The sequence below is a fragment of the Emys orbicularis genome, chromosome 2 (genome assembly GCF_028017835.1).
Source record: "Emys orbicularis isolate rEmyOrb1 chromosome 2, rEmyOrb1.hap1, whole genome shotgun sequence".
Classification (NCBI taxonomy): Eukaryota; Metazoa; Chordata; order Testudines; family Emydidae; genus Emys; species Emys orbicularis.
The window spans coordinates 106,312,115-106,331,383 of record NC_088684.1 but is presented as its reverse complement, the minus strand read 5'-3'; the positions used below and the strand labels follow the sequence as shown (position 1 = coordinate 106,331,383).

Here is a 19,269-nt window from a genome sequence, read left to right as displayed (position 1 = left end):
TAATTTAGAAGAGGAGTAAAGTTAACTCTCTAATCTCTGCTGAAAGACGATGTTACAGAGAGGCCAAACATTAAAGGCTTTTATTTAATTTTTTTAGCTTGTTTAAATGGAACAGACTTGGAGGTTGATGCAGGAGAACCATATGGAAAGTTTTCAGCTTCCACCTTATTAAAATTAATGTTAAAGCCTAGCAGATTGCTGAAATAATTAATGTCATTAAGAATAACTGTGATGGCAGCCCTTGGCTGAGTAACAAAAATCAGCATATGGTCAGCAAAAAGATTTTTGACTTTTCTTCCCTTAACTGCCCACAACTTTCTGCAGCTTTGCAAGTTGCCTAAGTGTAACAGCAAAAAGTTCAAGAACCTGGGCAGAAAGTAATCAGGGGAGGGGGAGCTGTTGGTGATGGGAGGGAACTCCTCCCCCAGGGTAGATGGTTGGGGATAGGGGACAGATTTTTCCAATATAGAAAAGGAGGTGACTTAGGAGACTCTCAGTTGGGCTGCCTATACTTCCTCGTCAGGTGCTGCTCACGGTTCAGGTACAAAACTGGGAGTCCCAGAAAATCCTCAGTCAGAGACAAGCTTCTCCTTCTGCTCTCTCCAGGGCCATCCTTAGGCATACGCAGCTATGTAGGGCACCATGAAATTTGGGGCACCAAATTGCCCCAAATTTCATGGTGCCCTAGGCAACTGCGTGCTGCATACACGGCAGCACCAGCCCCGGTGACCAGCCCTATCCCTCGGCCGGCCCCCCCTGCAAGGGGCAGGGCCGTCCCTAGGGGGATGTGGGGCCCCAGACAACTCCCTCCGAACTGCTTCTTACCTTCCCCCCCCTGCTCTTCCCCCAGCCCACCCCCATTGCACCTCTTCCCGGCAGCGGCGGGAAGCGGAGCAACCCAGTCCCAGCCCGCTCTACTCCGCCAGCTCCCAGCCGCGGCACTTCACTTCCCGCCGCCGGTGAGTGCAGGGAGGTTGGGGGAAAGGATCGTCTCCCGCACTCACCGGCAGCGGGAAGCGGAGAGACGTGGCCCCAGCCTACTCTGCTTCCCTTGCCCTAGCCCCAGCCATTTCGCTCGGGTTGGGGAAAGGACCGGCTTTCACCGGCGGCGGGAAGCGGAGCGCCACGGCTGGGAGCTGGTGGAGTAGAGCGGGCTGGGGCCAGGCTGCTCCGCTTTCCGCCGCTGCGTGGTGGTGGGGGGTGTGGAGCCCTTCCCCCAAGCCTCCTACCCCGAGCAACTCGGCTGGGGCCGGGGTGAGGGAAGCGGAGCGGGCTGCTCCCAGCCCCCCGCTAATCCCATGGGCCTGTGGGGCCCCCAAACATGGCCCCCCACAGCTCCTGCCTCCCAGACTCGGGGGATGGAGGCCTGGGGCCCCACACAGCCCCCCCACCCCCCGCAGGGGGGCTGCGTAGGGCACCCAAATGGCTAGGGACGGCCCTGGCTCTCTCTCTCTGCAGGTTTCCCTGCCTGGTGAGCCCTCCCCACACTAACCAGGACGAGAGGGGGTTGCTGCTAACCACAAGCCAGTGAGAGGGAGGGGAGATCGCCCATACTTTAACCTGAAGTGTTGATTGTGAGCTCCCACTGTGATCAAAAGAGCTAATGCGATCCTGGGACGCATAAACAGGGGAATCACGAGTAGAAATAGAGAGGTTATTGTACCTCATATTTGGCACTGGTGCGACCACTGCTGGAATCCTGTGTCCAGTTCTAGTGCCCACAATTCAAGAAGGTTGTTGATAAATTGGAGAGGGTTCAGAAAAGAACCATGAGAAAGATTAAAGGATTATAAAACATGCCTTATAGTGATAGAATCAAAAAGCTCGATCGATAGAGTTTAACAAAGAGAAGGTTAAGGGATGGCTTGATTATAGGCTATAAATGTCTACGTGGGGAACAAATATTTAATAAAGGGCTTTTTAATCTATCAGAGAAAGGTGTAACACAATCCAATGGATGGAAGGTCCAAAAGCCTAGTGGAGCGGATGAAAATTGATGTCTGGAAATGCTGTTGACTGCACATGATATGTGGTTGATCCTTTGCTGGAACTCAAGTTGTGGCTACAGTCAAAATGGGATCATCATTTCTTTTACTAATTAGCCCTATCACCCCTTCCATTCCACCCTTCAATGCACATGATTTAGAGGTTTGTATTGGTCACCATCCCCAAGTACCTGGATGTCTACCTTCAATATAAAGAACAGGAGTACTTGTGGCACCTTAGAGACTAACAAATTTATTAGAGCATAAGCTTTCGTGGGCTACAACCCACTTCTTCGGATGTGGGTTGTAGCTCATGAAAGCTTATGCTCTAATAAATTTGTTAGTCTCTAAGGTGCCACAAGTACTCCTGTTCTTTTTGCGGACACAGACTAACACGGCTGCTACCTTCAATATAATACATTTAAACAAACAAACAAACAAAATGCCCACCCTAGCTGTATTATTGGGAGCTGTGCTGGAGGGGCACAACAGGAATCAGGGTGGGACTCAAGGATTGCAAATAAGCTTGTGCCCATCTTAGATTTTTGGGGAGAGTGGGGTGGGGAAAGAGCATCTTTTTTTCAGGATAGAGCTTTCTCTCCAAATTGATTTTCATGGGGGGTGCATTTCATCTGTTGTTTTGATTTAGTTCCCCTTTCAGGATGTCTTTTATCTGCTTCGCCAGCATTTACTTTTCTGCAACTCTCGAAGACCCCTTACCTGGCTGCAATGCTTTGTTCATACCATCTCGAACTCCAGCTGCTTGGAACAGTCCATTTGGCATAAACACTTCTGACTGCTCTAATTTAAATCATATGATGTGAGGCGATTAGTGCTGGGAATTAAAACTCATGCTCCTTATGTTATTAATACACACAAAGTAGGTAGACGTGCACTTGACAAAAATTACCAGCAATCACTCCACGCTCATTGGGGAGGCAAAATCAACTATGCTGAGGAGTACCTATGCTAGCATCATCATTATTGTCTTTAACCACTGCAAGACTGAGGGTAGCTGCTGAAATTATTTGTTTGGGAAGCTAATCTCATTCATACCTCTGCAACTTTTACTCTTTTTCAGATACTCTGTGCAAAGCAAAGGGCCAAATTCTGGCCTCAAATCTATGTGCTGAAGATGACCCTAATTCTCCTTCTGGAGACACAAAAATATGAAGCTGATAGTTACAGCTGGGGGTCCTATTGCCCAATAACAATTTATTTAAATGTAGCTCCTTATTCTGTTTGAAAATTATCCACAGACAGACCTGGATTTTTATGCACATTTTGTCTTCTGCAATTACTTGATGAATCCTTTAAATAGACACATTTTAGCCTATGGGTTGTTCACAAATTATTTAGTGTAATTATTACTCTGACAATTTGCTATTGGTAATTCACTATTGCGCTTTGTGACTGGTCACCTAAGTTACATGGTATTGCTTCTGTTCCCTGATTGGAAGACTCCCATACCCACAAAGAGATTTCAAGACAGCTAGGCAAACACTTCCAGCATAATTACTCATGCATGGGGCCTGATCCAAACCCTACTGATGTCACTGTGTATTTGAGGCACTTTCTCTTCTTGCAAACATGGTTGCGAACAAAACATTTGCAGTCCACAAGGTCAAGAGAGTCTGTTATGGAGAGTTTACAGTTTTGACTACAAAACAAGATAGGCAATTCAGAGGAAGCTGTCACCTTAGTTAATTGTTTCATTACCCCGGTCATTAATTTTTTTTATTAATTAATTTATAATTAATTTATATTCACAGTTTTAAGTAAAACAGATATTGACATATGTTTTTGCAGTGGTCTTCCAAAGTTAATGATAATTGTGGTTACATAAAAATACTTTTGCTCTATATGGTCAAAATGAGACTAGATCCCAGAACTATGTAAGAACCAAAAAGGCTCTTTGTGATTTGAAGTTTAATTGCCATAATTTGAAAATAAACCAATAAAAGAAACATCTGAACTAACAATCTGCCCTCATGAAGACTTAATGGAAAAATCTCATACTGCTAAATATTATTAGATTATCTTTCCATCTATTTCTGAATAAAAAAGGGTAAAAAAAATGGTGTAGATTTCAAAATATTAGAAATATATCAGTATGATGCAATGGGATGAAATGTAGTTATTTCAAGTCCTTTGGGCTTAGTTTTAGTAACAACTATTTTGAAATCCTTTATCTCTACAACTATGATGTAATCCACAGACAGGACACGACCTTTTTGTTTTAAGATTATGGCACCACACAAAAAAGGTTTATAGGAGCAATATTTTAATCTAAAATAATCCTAGTTTTGTTTCAGAAGCTGTAAATCTTTAATCCTATGGCTTCAGTTAATGTCTAAAATAAATGTAAAACAAAAAGGATGGGTTACTCACCTTACAGTGACTGGAGTTCTTTAAGATGTGTTGTCCCTATGTGTAGTGTACTTCAGGATGCGCATGCACCCTGGAACAGAGAATTTTCCTTAGCAGTATCTGTCTATACCCCCACTCTCCTTGTGCTCCCCACTGAGGGGGGAAAAAAGGGGCTGCAGACTGCCACTATCTTAATTCCTTCTCTACTGCAGTTCCCAGCAAGGGGAAACCAGGCAGTGGGGAAAGGAGAATGGGTAGTGGACATATAGGGGCAACACATCTTGAAGAACTCACTTTACTACAAGGTGAGTAACCTTTCGTTCTTTGAGGAGTGATTGTCCCTGTGTTGTGCATGACTCATGAGTGGTGTTTCTTGAAGGAAGCAGGTGCCTGGAGTCCTATGACACAACAGATTGCAGAATTGCCCTGCATAGAGAGGCATCAGAAGCAGCCGCTTGCACTAGTGCATAGTATCTAGTATAGGCATGTATGGAACTCCAAGTTGCTGCTCTGCAGATGTCCGTAATAGAGACCTCTCTAAGGGAAGCTACCCATGCTGCTTGAGCAAAAGTTGACTGCATTTGCACGTGGCTATCAAAGAGACATTGTTCATCTTGTAGCAGAAGTAGGATGCACACTGAAACGCATTTCAATAGCCTCTGTGAGGAGATGGCCTCTCCTTTTGTATGTTCCATGAATGAGACAGAGCCTAGGGAACTTCTGAAATGATTTCATTCTTTGCAGGTTAAAGGCAAGAGACTTACACATGTCAAGCGAATGCCACACCGAATCTTCCCAGCTACATTGAGGCATATGGTAAATCATAGGTAGATGGATACTTTGGCTGATATGGAAGTGATATGAAACAAATCCCTAAAGCCACCTATAAAATGTTTTAAAACTATTTACAGAGAGAAGCTGAGACAGTCAATACAAGCACTGAAGCTGACCATGGTTGTCCAGCAGCCCCTTGTATTCCCTCGGGCAGGGCAAGGGCACATGTGCATACCACACAGACACTACTAAAGAGGTTCTCTGGGCCTGAGTACATGGAGTGAATGCACAACCTGAAGTGCTTTGCACATAGAAACAATCACTCCAAGAAAAACCTGCTTTATTAAGAAACAGAATATACGGCAGATGTACTCCTGTTGTTTTAAGTCTGGTGGTGGTAAATCCACATTTCAATTTATTCTTCAAAAATACTGTATTCTGAGGAGCACCCTGCTGAAATAATGCAACTAGTTGGGAGTCCCTCTATTTTGGTCCATATAACTCCACACACTTTAGAACCACTGGTGTTCTGCTGTGTAAGTTTTAGGGCACGATGTTAAAAGCCTACGTGAAAGGTCCCCCACTCCTGAATGCTAAGGCTCTTTGGGGCTGGGGCCAGGGGATGGCTGGCAGATCTGCTCCTATACACACCCTCTGACCCTTCAGCTCAGGGCTGGCTCCAGGCACCAGCCCACCAAGCTTGTGCTTGGGGCGGCACCTGGAGGGGGGCGGCGCGGCACTCCGGCTCCCGCCGCCGGGGAGACCGGAGCCCCGGCCAGGGCTCGCCGCCCTCCCCCCGGCGCTCTGGCCGCCGGGGAGAGCGGAGCCCCGGCCGGGGCTCGCCGCCCTCCCCCCGGCGCTCTGGCCGCCAGGGAGAGCGGAGCCCTGGCCGGGCACTCCGCCCTCCCCCCGGGGCTCCGGCCGCCCTCCCCCCGCGCCCTCCCCTGCCATGCTGGGGCGGGGGGGCGGCCGGAGGCTTTTTTGCCTGGGGCGGCAAAAAAGCCAGAGCCGGCCCTGCTTCAGCTGCTTCCTTCCCAATAGGTAAGGACACAGAGTCAACTCCATTGGTTACAGGGAAGACACTTCAATGGGGCAACATTGAATTCCCTGGTGCCCACCAGCATTATCCTGGCAGAGTGGTAAGAAGAGCATTTGGGCCTTACTGCATACCTCTTAGAATACGTGTTTAATAGTGCTATAAATGAAGAGCCACATTCTGAGAGCCTTCCTTGCAGCAAGTAGTAACTTACTCCACAAGTACTCCCCTCCCCATTGACATCAATGAGACTACTCAGGTAATAGGTGGCTACTCATCATGAGAAAGGATATCAGAATCTGGCCCCAAAGAAATACTTCAGGCCTCCAACTCCATACCTTATTGAGTAGCCTATACCAAATGGATTAATCATTGTACAATTACACCTTAAATGATGAGCATAGTTTTATAGTTGATATCACTATACATTGTTCAGCATCTTTAGTACTTGGGTTTTTGCAATGACTGACATGTGGTCTTCCATGATATTACAGATCTTAAGAAATTGCTGTGGGATATTTTCCCAAATCTCTTGTGTATCTTCCCTTCAGGGGCGGCTCCAGCAAGTGCATGCCTGGGGTGGCAAGCCGCGGTGGCAATTCGGCGGCGGGTACGCTGAAGGCACGGGACCGGCAGATCACCCGCAGAAACGCCGCCGAATCCACGTGACCGGCGGACCGCCCGCAGGCGTGCCGCCAAAGGCCGCCTGACTGCCGTGCTTGAGGCAGCAAAAAACATAGAGCCACCCCTGCTTCCCTTTACCCTCTCAACCTTCCTGGAGTGTCTTTGTCATCTTTGCGTGCCTAGGTACGATTGTGTCTGGAGTGCAGGCTGTCCAAATGATGATCCTTTGTGTGTGTATTTGTTACTTTACTGCTTCTGTTTGACAGCTCTGGAGACTGGTATCCCGTATTTACCACTGAACAGGTACAGCAGAGTGAGTGGCAGCGCCAGCATCCTCCTACTGCCCTGCCAATGGGCCTGAGCTCTGATCCAGAGGGGCTATCTCCCCGAGAGAGAGGTTAGTTCATATTGAGAACTCATTCGTACTCTTTGAGATGAGGCTGCCACGTAGGGCCAGTTGTAGTGGTGGTGGGGGGGGGGGGGGGTTGTGATGTGGAAGCTTTCACACTGGGAATTGAACCAAGGGACTGAAGCAAAGCTCATTGAAAGTTACTGAAAAAACTCCAGATGGCTTTGGATCAGGCCCTAAAACTGCCAAGCTCATTTCACAGAGCAAGCCTTGATTTTAAGGGTTGCCACCTCCTCTTTGGTGTTCAGGAAAGTTTTAACTACTTTACCAGTGTGCATGGTGTCGTCATTATATGTGAGGGCAAATACGAGGCCAACAAAATTATCTCCTGATGGCACTGCACAGTATATTAGGATTTGTTTATGCTTTTAAGGATTATGGGTCCATTCAATTTTAGTTAGTTTCTCTTGAATTAGTTTCTTTGAGGTGCAGCCTCAGATATTCCTAGAGCCTTCATCATGTTTTTCAGTTTTTATGGACAATATTTTAGGGGGAGGTTGTACAGACTAACCAGCTGAGTCAGCAGATGTGGGAGGTGTAACAAATGCAAGGGTGCGCTCCTCTCCCAGGAGAGCAACTTCATGCATGCTGTTGTGATGGCACCTGAAGCTAGAGTGCATGGAGTAAAAGAGCCGGTGCTACAGCCAGAGGTGAGATCAGGAAGGTCCTGTGAAGTGAGAGATGGAAAAGAAAGGACGCACCATATTAGCCACCTATACACAGAGACAGCACTGGCCCTGGGGATGGTGTGTGCACATATGCCAAATTACCACCCACCCCCTCTTTCTTAATGATTAAACACCAGGGTGCCTGGGGAGTGGGAGGAAAGACGGGGTCTGAAGCAGCAAATCTTCATTATTCTTCATTATACTTACTAGAAGCTGTGCCCAGCTGCAGCTTCTTCTCCCTCCAGGTGGGAATAACGGCATCTCTCTCCACTACTGTGTGGTGGCACGTTCCCATTCTTTTCTTTGAGGTACAATGAACCTGGCCAGCCTCTACCCCACTTCCTCCTCTCTCCATGTTGGCCAACCCACCACACATCCTTCTCCAGTGGCTGCAAGTGCAAGGGGATGGGGTGGCTGCAAGTATGGCTGGCCAGATTGAGTAGAGAGGCTGAAATCTCAGACAAAAGTGAGACCAATGGACAGGTGTGTGGATCGAAGTTTTGACAATGGGAATAGGGGCAGGCAGACTGCTCAGGCAGTGGGCTGGGCCAGTCAACAGGAGCTAAGGGAAGCATGGTTCTGAGGTGGCGGGAGGGGACCAGCCCCGGGGTGGAGGGGTTAGACTTTGTGGGGGTGGGAAGCAGAACAGATGGTCAAGCAGGAATGGAAGGCAAGGCGCACAGGTAGCACTGACCATGCAGCTCCTGAGCTAGGTCTCAGGAGGGCTATGAAATCTGGAGAAAAGTCATAACCTCTCCCTCTCATTTCTTACCCTCAGCAGAGGACTTATTCTTCCAGATCCCAGCTCATTGCTCTCATGGTCTCCAGCCAGGTGGCATCCTGGATGGGGCCCTCGAGCACAGCTAAAGAAAGGTAATTTTTCAGAAGTTGGAGGAGAGGGGCAAGCAAGAGCTGTGATGAATTGATGTTATGATCAGATAACTGGGGTGTGGAAACTGATAAAGCTATTGGATAACATTGAAAACAACAAGGAAATATGTTCTTTTAATTGAGTCCTACTCCTACGTTTAACATAGCATCCTGGCAATACAGAGGAGACTTAAGAGATGGAGGGAATAATTGCAGTCCTGAATCTTTGAGCCAAACTGAGCTGTGGGGACTGGGAAAGGGAGCTTACCCTCTACTACTTTGTTTTTCCTATACTAATATTGTCTGTCCCGATGTGGAAGGGGTGGGGGAGTCCACATTCTTTCTCCTCCACAGGCAGATCACTGATAATACTCTAGGGTGGGTGGGTGGATGTTGCTGAAGAGTGAGTACCATCCATCCTCAAACTGTACAGACTGTGCCAAGGTTCAAATGACCATTGAGTTAGAAAACATCGTTGACTATATGGTTAACGAATCAAGTGGGTCCCTCTTGCCTCCCTCCCCTCCTAAGCCTGGACCTGCTTTGTTGGGGCTCTGGGAGGTTCTGAAAGGACAGCAGCAGTAACAGGAAGCAGATTTTACCATTCCCTGTCTGCTCTTGCTCCTGTAATGTCACAGCTAGGGAGCCAAGCTGCTGTCTACAGGACCAGAAGAGGAAGTTAGGAAATACCCTTACAGAGAAATCCTATAGAAAACTATTAAGTTTCTGTAAGTTCTTTGCACTGTCCTATAAAATGTACTAGAGAATTATAAATATGCTATAGAATTCTACAGATTGGTTAAGAAACCCTATAGAAAGGATCTCTTGTCTGTATTAAATTCTGTTGGTTTTAGAGTAATTTGAAACCTTATTAACTTTCTATAGAACCTTCTTGCCTTTGTCCCTATTAAATTCTATAGACACTTTCCATAAGGATTATAAAATATGGTAATATTGTCCTTAAATCAACTAAAATGGGTTTATAAAGACCAAGTTTAGTCTCCTAGGTCACCAATAATGGCCTCTGAGCAAACATTTATGGAAGAGCCATACTTTTAAAAGCCAGTTAATAAATAACTAGAAAATAACTTTTACTGATATTTGTTTAAGGCCCATATGCTCCTTCTCTGTGAGTAGACAGAACAGGGATCCTGGCTGGGTGTGCATGGACAGGAGGAATGCCTCCCCCACTGCATCATTCCCCTTACCCTGCAGAAGCCCCTTATCAGATATCTTACAGAGTTTCAGCCCTGCAGTGTGATGGAGCATATCCAGGGAACTGCCACTCTGCTACATCAGCCTGAGGGAATTTAGAGGGTAAGTGAACACTGGCTCCAGGAAGCCATTTCAGGAGCAATGGCTGGTGGAACTGTGGGTCCATCAGGGGCAGGAAAGAGTCATGAGCTCCTACAGCAGTGCAGAGGCATGGGGCCTATGCAGAGATGGCTAGAGATCTGGGGTTCCAGAGCGCTGAACCCCATTCAACGTCCATGATGTGTAAGGAAGAAGCAGAGGCAGCCTTCCCCAAAGGAGTGATCAGATAAAGAATGGTGGAGTGTCCAGTCCTGATGATGAGAGTACCTGTGCGGATACCCCCAGACTACCTGATTTATCTGTCTTTTTGCCTAATGCTCCTGTTGCGGGGGCTCCCACTTCATGGTGGGGGCCTTTGGCTGAGGCTGCTTACAGCCTAGGCATTCCATTGAACATCTCAGAAACCTTTTGTCTAGAATAGAGTGGGGAGACCACAGTCAGCTGGCTGTGATATAGTTGTAATAAACAGCTCTCATGCTGTTAATTAAATGCCTCAACTCTATGGCAGCTATTTTTTCCTTCCCCTACTTAAACCAACCAAGTGGTTTTATTCAATTACCTAAAAGGTTAGTGGGCTCTGGTAGCTTAGAATAGGTCCATTATGGATCTGTATGTTATATTTATCTAACAGATTGGCCACAGATTAAAAACTTTTAATTCATAGGTGTGATATCACTAAAAGCAAGTAATTTGCAGGCATAGTGTTCTCTGTGTGAATGGCAACATCTACTGAACAAATGCAAGCAAAGATTTTCAAAAGCAGGGGCCTAAAGTTAGCCTCCTCAATCTGTATTTAGGCATCTGGCTAAGTGACTGGCAGGATTTCCAGCAGTGCTCCCAATGAAATCATATATATTTATAAATTAAGACAATGGGAGTTTCTGGGTATCAGAACTTTTGAAAATCTTGCAACTTACAAATGAGTTCTTTAAGGGCCTGGTCCAAAGCCCATTGAGGTCAGTGGAAGTCTTTCCATTGATTTCAATGGTCTCTTGCTCAGGCCCTAACAGTCAAACATTAGGCACCCATTTTTGATATTTGGCGGTGCAATTCTTCCTCTCACTTCAGCACAGGTGTGACTTTAATTTCAATGAAGAGTTGGAGAATCCTAGTAAATACCCTGGAATTCTTTTTATCATTTTGGTTTCTAGGGAACTTTTTGGAGTCTTGTAGGACATTTTTCTTTTAATTAAAACTCACATTTTCCATGCAAAATATAATTTAAGGACGACCCCCCCCCCCAAAAAAAACCCATGCACATGTCTTTTTCAGAGTAAATGGATGCCTGTGCAATGCCAACATGAAGGATTCTTGTTTTAAGTCAATCCTCCCCCTGCTTCTAGGTGTACTTGAATTTCTAGGTCTACCCTTGTTTGAATAAAATACAAACATGTGCAAACCAAAATCAATCTTGCAAAACTGTACGCAAGAGGACTGAGAAAACAAGCATTGGCACTGCACAAAAACACACCAAGACTTCAACAGCACTGTACAGACAGCTCCAAGGGCTAGGTGTGTGTCATTACTGCAGCCTGATATGCAGATGTCACTCAGACCACACACATCCCCCTAAACAGGACGGTCAGGTGACTTTGGTGGGCTTGGGATCAGGCCCTTAGGGAAGAGCCACTGTGAGAGATGCTAAAATAAATATCTCCAGGCAGCACTCTCTAAGTTGCCCTTCCACCCTGTATCGAGCAGAGCAGGGGTCAATAGGGAGGCAGTTTCTAAGAGCCCCCCATGTAGTTAGCGGTGTCCTCTCTTTGCATCCCTGCAGCTCTCAGACACCAGGGAATGGGGGGTTGATTTTTAACTTGGGGGGGGGGGTGTCCAGCTGCGGACAGCTGTTTTGCAGTGGAGTTCTCCCTCTCCCCCCCGGTGGCTCGGCCTCTGCCCTTCCTCTCACCTGGGCCCATGCGCGCGAGCGCAGGGCGTGTCTCCCTGCGGGCTCCTCTTTGGAAAACCTCCCGCCCCTAGTCAGTCGGGGGGCGGCAGGCAGAGCGGCCGGCGCGCTGCAGGGACCGCAGGCGGGCAAAGAGCTCCAGCCGCCGCCGGGAGTTGGGCGAGTTCTCTCCCCCAGCAGCACCATGGACAGCAGCCCCCTGGAGCAGCTGGACGCCGCCGGCTTCCTGCACATCTGGCAGCGCTTCGACGCCGACGGTGCGGGAAGTTTGCTCGCGCGGGGAAACTTGGCGCGGGAAGGGAGCGAGCCGGGCGCCGCTGGCTTGGGGGCGCTGAGTGTCGGGCGAGGCAAGGGGTCCCGGGACTGGGAGGACGGGTCCCTGTGGCTGGGCGTGGGGTATCTTTCGGCACCTAGGCTGTGTATGCGGGAATCCCCCTGTGATGTAGCTGGGGCGTGGTGCCCCTGAGTGCGGCCCTAGGTGTGCATGCCCTGTGCCTGTGTGATGCACGTGAGTGTGGTGCCTGAGTCTAAGTAACATGTGGCTGGGGCTTCATATATGTCTGAGACTTACCACGTACTTCTGTGTTTGCCAGCTCTGGCAGATGTTGCCTGCGCCCCGGATAGCCCGCAAGCGGGCTGATAGCGTTAACACCGTGCAGCAAAAATCAGGACAAATGTTCTCTTTGCGCACCAACGATGTTTTTTTTTTTTTTTTTTTAAATCAAGTACTTGCTGAGCATCCACCAGCACTGAGTAGCTGAATCAGTCCTTCCAGGAAATCCTGAATTTCACAGGGTTGACCTTATATACATAAGGGAATTTTTTTTTTTAACAATAAATATACCTTGCAGAGAATGCACTCAGAGCACAAAATATTTGTCTACTCTGTTACTGCTACTGCTTCTTTTTTCCTTTTGGCCAAGATCTTTACAATATAATAAAGAAAAATTAAAAATATTAAAATGCTAAGAATTTGAATTAAATATAACAACTTCCAACTTTAAGTGATGTGCCATAAGATAGGAAGGATGAATAGACTTATTTAGGAATAAAGAGAACATTGCTCCAACTTGGCACAGTTTCTATAAACATAAAAATGGTTCTATAGTACGTAAGTTGTGCTTAGAGTTAGAGCAATAATTATGTCTGTTCAATCATGTATGTTTTAATTGTATTTAGACAATGGTTACATAGAGGGAAAGGAGCTTGATAATTTTTTTCATCATCTACTGAAGAAACTGGGCACATCTGTAAGTACTTACCAAATTCCATGCATGTGAAGACAATTACGTTTAAAAAGGTTTTGTACTCTTTGCTCTGTGACTACTAGTTTCCTTAGTGAGACCAAAGATAAAGGGTTTTATTTTCTCCTAGCAACAACAGGTGCTAGGAGAAACAGGTGCAATAACTCTACCAGTATTAGAGCTGTTTATTTTCAGTCCAACATCTGTTACTCACTCCAAGATTATACTTTTGGCACAAACCAAATCTCTTTGAAAGCTTGGAGGAAAATCCATTTAGATGAATAAAAATGGAACTGAAATTCTTTAATACAGAATTTAGTCTTGGAGGGGAAAGTAGCAAGTATTTATGCTTGATTCAAAACAATGCTGATTTGTTAATATGATCATTGACTTTGGAAATAAAATTACCATAGAACTCTTCCTGCATTAATTTTAACCAGTGCTTATGAAGAGTTATGCCTTCATTCTTAAAAGTGGCTAAAGGATAAACATATGAGTCAAACATATTGCTCATAAGATCAAGACTTGTGTATCTTTGTTTGGTTTGGGTTGGGTTTGGGGTTTTTTTTAGCTCTATTTCATACTATTTATCAGTGCTGCTCATCTTATGCTGTCCACAAATCAAAATGTACAAAAAGTTTTATGCTTAAATCTCCCTTTCCCCCTTATCTTCAGTTCATACTTTGCCTTTGAATGTCACTATATGCCAGAGAGAACTACTGCCACTGAATAAGTCTGTCCTAGAATTTGCACAAAGATTACATTAAAAAAAGTATGTTTTCACTACAGGGTCAAATACAAGAAAAAAAAAGTCAGCATCTCTTTAAATAGAAGAAATGGACACAAAGCAAATAAATGTGATGTGAAGCAACTCCATTAAATAAAAACAGATAATAAGACAGGAAAAACAGGCTAGTTAAATCTGAACAGATTTCTGACTACAACGTGCAAAATTAAGAATGGGGGGTCTTACATACTCTAATTTGTAATTATTCTAAACAAAAAGGAACTGTTGTTTCATTTGCAAAAAGAATAGTTTTATTATGAAATATTGCTGGCATGTATAGAAAAGTCTATTTAGAATTTAGATATAAATTGCATAAAGACAGAGAGGATTCAGAGATGAGGAATGAGAATGATTATGGATACAGAAAAATTCATATGAAGAGAGGTTGAAAAGACTGTGATTATTAATTTTAAAAAGGAGATAAAATTGTAAGCTTCCATTCTCCCTGCTTCATAACACAAGATAAAAGGGCACTGAATTAAACTGAAAGGTGGCGTATTCAAAACTGATAAAAGTGTTATTTCACACAATGCAGATTGTGACTAGAACTCATTGCCATAGGATGTTATCAAGACCAAGAACCTAGCAATATTCAAAGAGGGATCAACATTTATATAGATAAGACTATCTAGATTTATAACAACGCTAAAGAAAGTATTGGAAGGGATATGAGACTTCAAGCTTTGGGGTTTAAGCCAACCTTTAATTATGAGGTGTTAGGAGAAGAATTTCATAGTGCAGATTATCTGATGTTTGCCTGCTGTGGGGTTTCTTGCACCGTCTTCTGAAGTGTCTGGTGCTGGCCACTGTAGTACTGGACTAGATGGGCCATGAGACTTCTGCAGTACAGCAAGTCCTATGTTCCCATGATCACACACTGAGGTCTATGTGAAGTCTGTTTCATGACATGAAATAGGGCATTACATACCAAAACAGTAGTGCACAGAAACCAGTGTGTACAAGGTTCATAATGGAACATATTTTCCCCTTTGTTAAACAGGGTATATAATGACAACTCTCATCATTGCCAAAAGTTATATGTTCAAATGATTTAATTTAAATCAGTCTTCTTTTCCTTTCTGCATCTCTCATTTTCTATATCTACTGTTGCTATTATAAGAAAAAGTTTCACATAAATTAAAACCCTCTGAATTAAATTTAAGGAACAGATTCTGCCACACTTACTCATATGGAGAGTAGTATCTTGCTTTGCAAAGGATTCTCAGTGAAATCAGTGGGAGCGGTAAGGTGCTACTTAACAGCGAGGGAGCCAGTATATGGTCCTTAAACAATATGATCATGCATTGCCTTGCATCCCTTCCCCTGGTATCCACAATTCAAGAAGGATGTTGATAAATTGGAGAAACTTCAGAGAAGAGCCACAAGAATGACTAAAGGATTAGAAAACATGCCTTATTCTGATAGACTCAAGGAGCTCAATCTATTTAGCGTAACAAAGAGAAGTGTAAGGGGTGACTTGATTACAATCTATAAGAACCTACATGGAGAGCAAATATTTAATAACAGGCTTGTCGATCTAGCAGAGAAAAATATAACACAATCCAGTAGCTGGAAGTTGAAGCTAGACAAATTCAGACTGGAAATTAGGTGTAAATTTTTAATAGTGAGAGTAGTTTGGAACAATTTACCTAAGGTCACAGTAGATTCTCCGTCCCTGACAATTTTTAAACCAACATTGGACGTTTATCTAAAACAGTGGTTTTCAAACTGCAGCGCCTCGTAAGGCGCTTAGTCACGGCGGCTCTGGTCAGCACCACCGACTGGGCCATTAAAAGTCCCGTCGGCGGTGCTGCCCAGCTAAGGCAGGCTAGTCCCAACCTGTTCTGACACCACGCTGAGCCCTGAAAGTGGCCAGCAGCAGGTCCAGCTCCTAGGCGGGGGGCCATGGGGCTCTGCACACTGGCCCCGCCCCGAACACTGGCTCCACACTCCCATTGGCTGGGAACCTGCCAATAGGAGCTGAGGGGAGTGGTATCCCTGTGTGTGAGACACACGTGGAGCCACTTGCGTGCCTCTGCCTAGAAGCCGGACCTGCTGCTGGGCTCTTCCGAGGTGCAGCGTGGCCTGCAGTGCCAAGACAGGCAGGAAGCCTGCCTTAGCACCCCTGCCTTGCTGCTGACTGGGAGCCGCCCGAGATAAGCCCGTGCCTCAACCCCACGCCCCAATCCCCTATCCCAACTTTGAGCCCCCCCAAACCCGGAGCCCCTTTCTGGACCCCAAACCCCTCATCTCTGGCCCCACCCCAGAGCTTGCACCCCCACCTGGAGCCCCTCCCGCACCCCAATCCCCTGCCCCAGCCCAGAGCTCCCTCCCACACCCTGACCCCATCATTCTTGGCCCCACCTCGCAGCCCTCACCTCTGTACCCCAATCCCCTGCCCCAGCCCAGAGCTCCCTCCCACACCCTGACCCCATCATTCCTGGCCCCACCTCGCAGCCCTCACCTCTGTACCCCAATCCTCTGCCCCAGCCCTGAGCCCCTCCCACAGCCCAAACCCCTCATCCCCAGCTCCATTGGGTCACAGGCATCAACAATTTTCTTCAACTGGGTCGCCAGAAAAAAAGTTTGAAAACCACTGATCTAAAAGATATGCTCCAGGAATCATTTTGGAGAAGTTCTATGGTCTGTGTTATAATCTGACCTCCTGTGTATGATCACAATGGTCCCTTCTGGCCTTGCAATCGATGGGTCTATTTTCAGTTCTCATTGTTTAACTAATGGCAAAGTTATCTCAAATCCATAGGGCAGTAGTCAGCCTCAGCATTCTGCTTTCCCTGCATGGGTGGATCTCCCATTGAGGCTACTGAGAAATACTGAGGCTGAGTAAGTCTGAGAGTAGAATTTTGTGCTTTGATTGGAAGCTCCTCGGGGAACGGCCTTTTTTTTATTTGTCTCTTAAGCATCATGAGCATCGTAGCACTATATATGAATGACTTATTTTTGTATAATTATCATATAACATTACGTTTACCCACCATTTTTCTTTCTGTACACATCACCTATTCCATACATGTCTCCTACTGATGTGTGAAGAACCCCTTCCCACAGTGGAAAAAGTCAAGGCCCCCCCTGAAACTATTTTTCATTACCCTAAAGAAACACATTGCCTACTGATATCAGCACAGGGATGGGAGCTAGGATCTCTGCATTTTAATCCTAGTTTTGACACTGATTCCTTTTATGGGCATTTAACCTCTATGCCTCTTCTACCCTCTGCTACAGAGAGACAATAACACTTAATGACATACCTAGCAGACGCATTACAAGGATTAATTAGTTACTATTTCCAAAGTGCTATACAAGTGATAAATAACATTATCAGCTCTCGAAGTTGTCTCTGCTTGAATAGTGAACAGTTTCATAATTATATTTTTTCAACCTCCGCTCTCTAAGCTATTATTTTCCCCTAATGACCACTGTAATCTGTAACTCTGTTATTTTTCCCAGCTTCTCTGCTACATCTTTGTCTGACATTAAATGCAAGTGCATCAAAGCAGCTGGGGAAACAATTAAAGACAGAGTCTATGAGCCACTTGAGAATCAGATTTGTGGATTACGAGCACTGGGCAAGAAAGAGGATTCAGAATATGTCACTAGTGAAGATGGGTCCAAACCAAAGTCTTGAATCTAAATATCTTTGAACTTTTGGGGGTGTTTTGAAGCAAAGGAAGATCTGAATTTTGCAAAGCCCCTCTAACTTTATAATGGGCCAAACCAAATCCCAGATCCAACCCCCCCTTTCCTTATCTAACTATGAAAAGCTATCAGGTCATACAATTCTACCATAACTCCTTTGATTTGCAAGTAGATGTAGATTAATGGGCCACTTCACCTTGAATGGTCCCTTGAAATCTGTTACCTACTTATGCTAAACAATCTGTTCAAACCTTGTATTTAGCAGTGACACGTCAAGTTAGTTTCCCAGACCAGAAGAAGAGCTCTGTGTAAGCTCAAAAGCTCGTCTCTCTCGCCAACAGTATTTGGTCCTGTAACAGATATTACCTCACTCACCTCATCTCTCTAATACATATGCAAAAGGTTTTAGTAAATTGATGGAGTTATGGTAGGATTCTGTAGTCTAATTACCAGTCTATACTGATGGGCTAAGGACTAGATCCACAAAGGGACTTAGGCATTGCAATACTCAGTGTTGCAGTGCCTACCTTTTAGGCACCTTGCTGCATCCAGTGGAATCCACAGCCTCTGAGTTAGGTGCCTACATGCCCAGTGCATGGAAGAAAGAGTTAGCTGTCAAAGAATGGGATCCACAAAAGACCATCATACTGAGGCCTGGTCTACACTCCAGGGTGAAGTTGACGTAAGCTGTGTTGCGGCGATCTAGCTGTGGAAGTGTTTTCACTTAAATTTGACTCCCACCGACGTAAGTGCCTCTTTACGCCAATTTAGTAAGACTGCTTCCCCGTGTAGCATAGAGTCACGGGCGATGTAACTAGGTGGACGCAGTGTCAGTGTGGACACTGCATTGCTTACATCAACTGTTACTGACTTTCAGCAGCTGTTCCACAATGCCCCATGCTGACAATACAATCGATACAAGTGGTCCTGGCGAGGATGAACACCGACAACACAAGGAGCAAAGCGTGCACATACACACAAGCGATTTAATAACTGCGGTGGCTGTATGCTGACGTAAGTTAGGTCGGCATAATTTTGTAGTGTAGAAATGGCTTGAGCGGGGTGCTACCTAACTTAGCTAGTAGGAAATGTCAAGAAGAGGGGTGTGGCCTGAGTCCTACCCCTCTCAGGGAGTTTGGTGCTGCAGGGAGGCAGCTATCGCTGCTTGGAATTCACAGCTCTCCTGGAGCTAGGCCCCTAAGCAGTTGTTTTTTTGTTTTGGTTTGGGGTTTTTGTTTGTTTTGTTTTGCAAGAAAAACACTCCGTGGGGTGGGAATAGGAAGTGGTGGCAGCTTCCCTTGTAACTTTTAGCCCAGTGACTAACGTATTCACTTGGATGTGGGAGACCCGGGTTACATGTCCCTCCTCCCCCGCCTGATGTGGAGCAGAGATCTGAATGTGGGTTTTCCCAGTTCTCAGGTGAGTGCTCTAACCACTGAGCTATGGAATAGTCTGATGTGGGGCTCTCGCCTATTGAAGCTGGTTCACAGGCTATAAAAAGCATAATTGTCCACGATACCATGCAGCTTTCCTAAGCAAGCATGTTTATTCTTAAGGTGAAAGCATTAGAGAAAATATATTAAAGTATTAAAAGAACTTACACCCATGCTAATAAGCTTACCAGAGAT

The 19,269-nt window shown here is 45.6% G+C and overlaps 1 protein-coding gene across 1 annotated transcript in view; it reads left to right on the top strand.

The window, feature by feature from the left end:
- Window positions 1-12,137: 12,137 nt before the first annotated feature.
- The window catches only part of SCGN (secretagogin, EF-hand calcium binding protein), a 48,889-nt gene continuing 41,757 nt past the window's right edge, over window positions 12,138-19,269 (top strand). Inside the window, exons 1-2 of the mRNA XM_065399923.1 lie at window positions 12,138-12,210; window positions 13,133-13,203. Coding sequence (XP_065255995.1) covers window positions 12,138-12,210; window positions 13,133-13,203 — 144 coding nt within the window. The remainder of the gene's footprint in view (window positions 12,211-13,132; window positions 13,204-19,269) is intronic.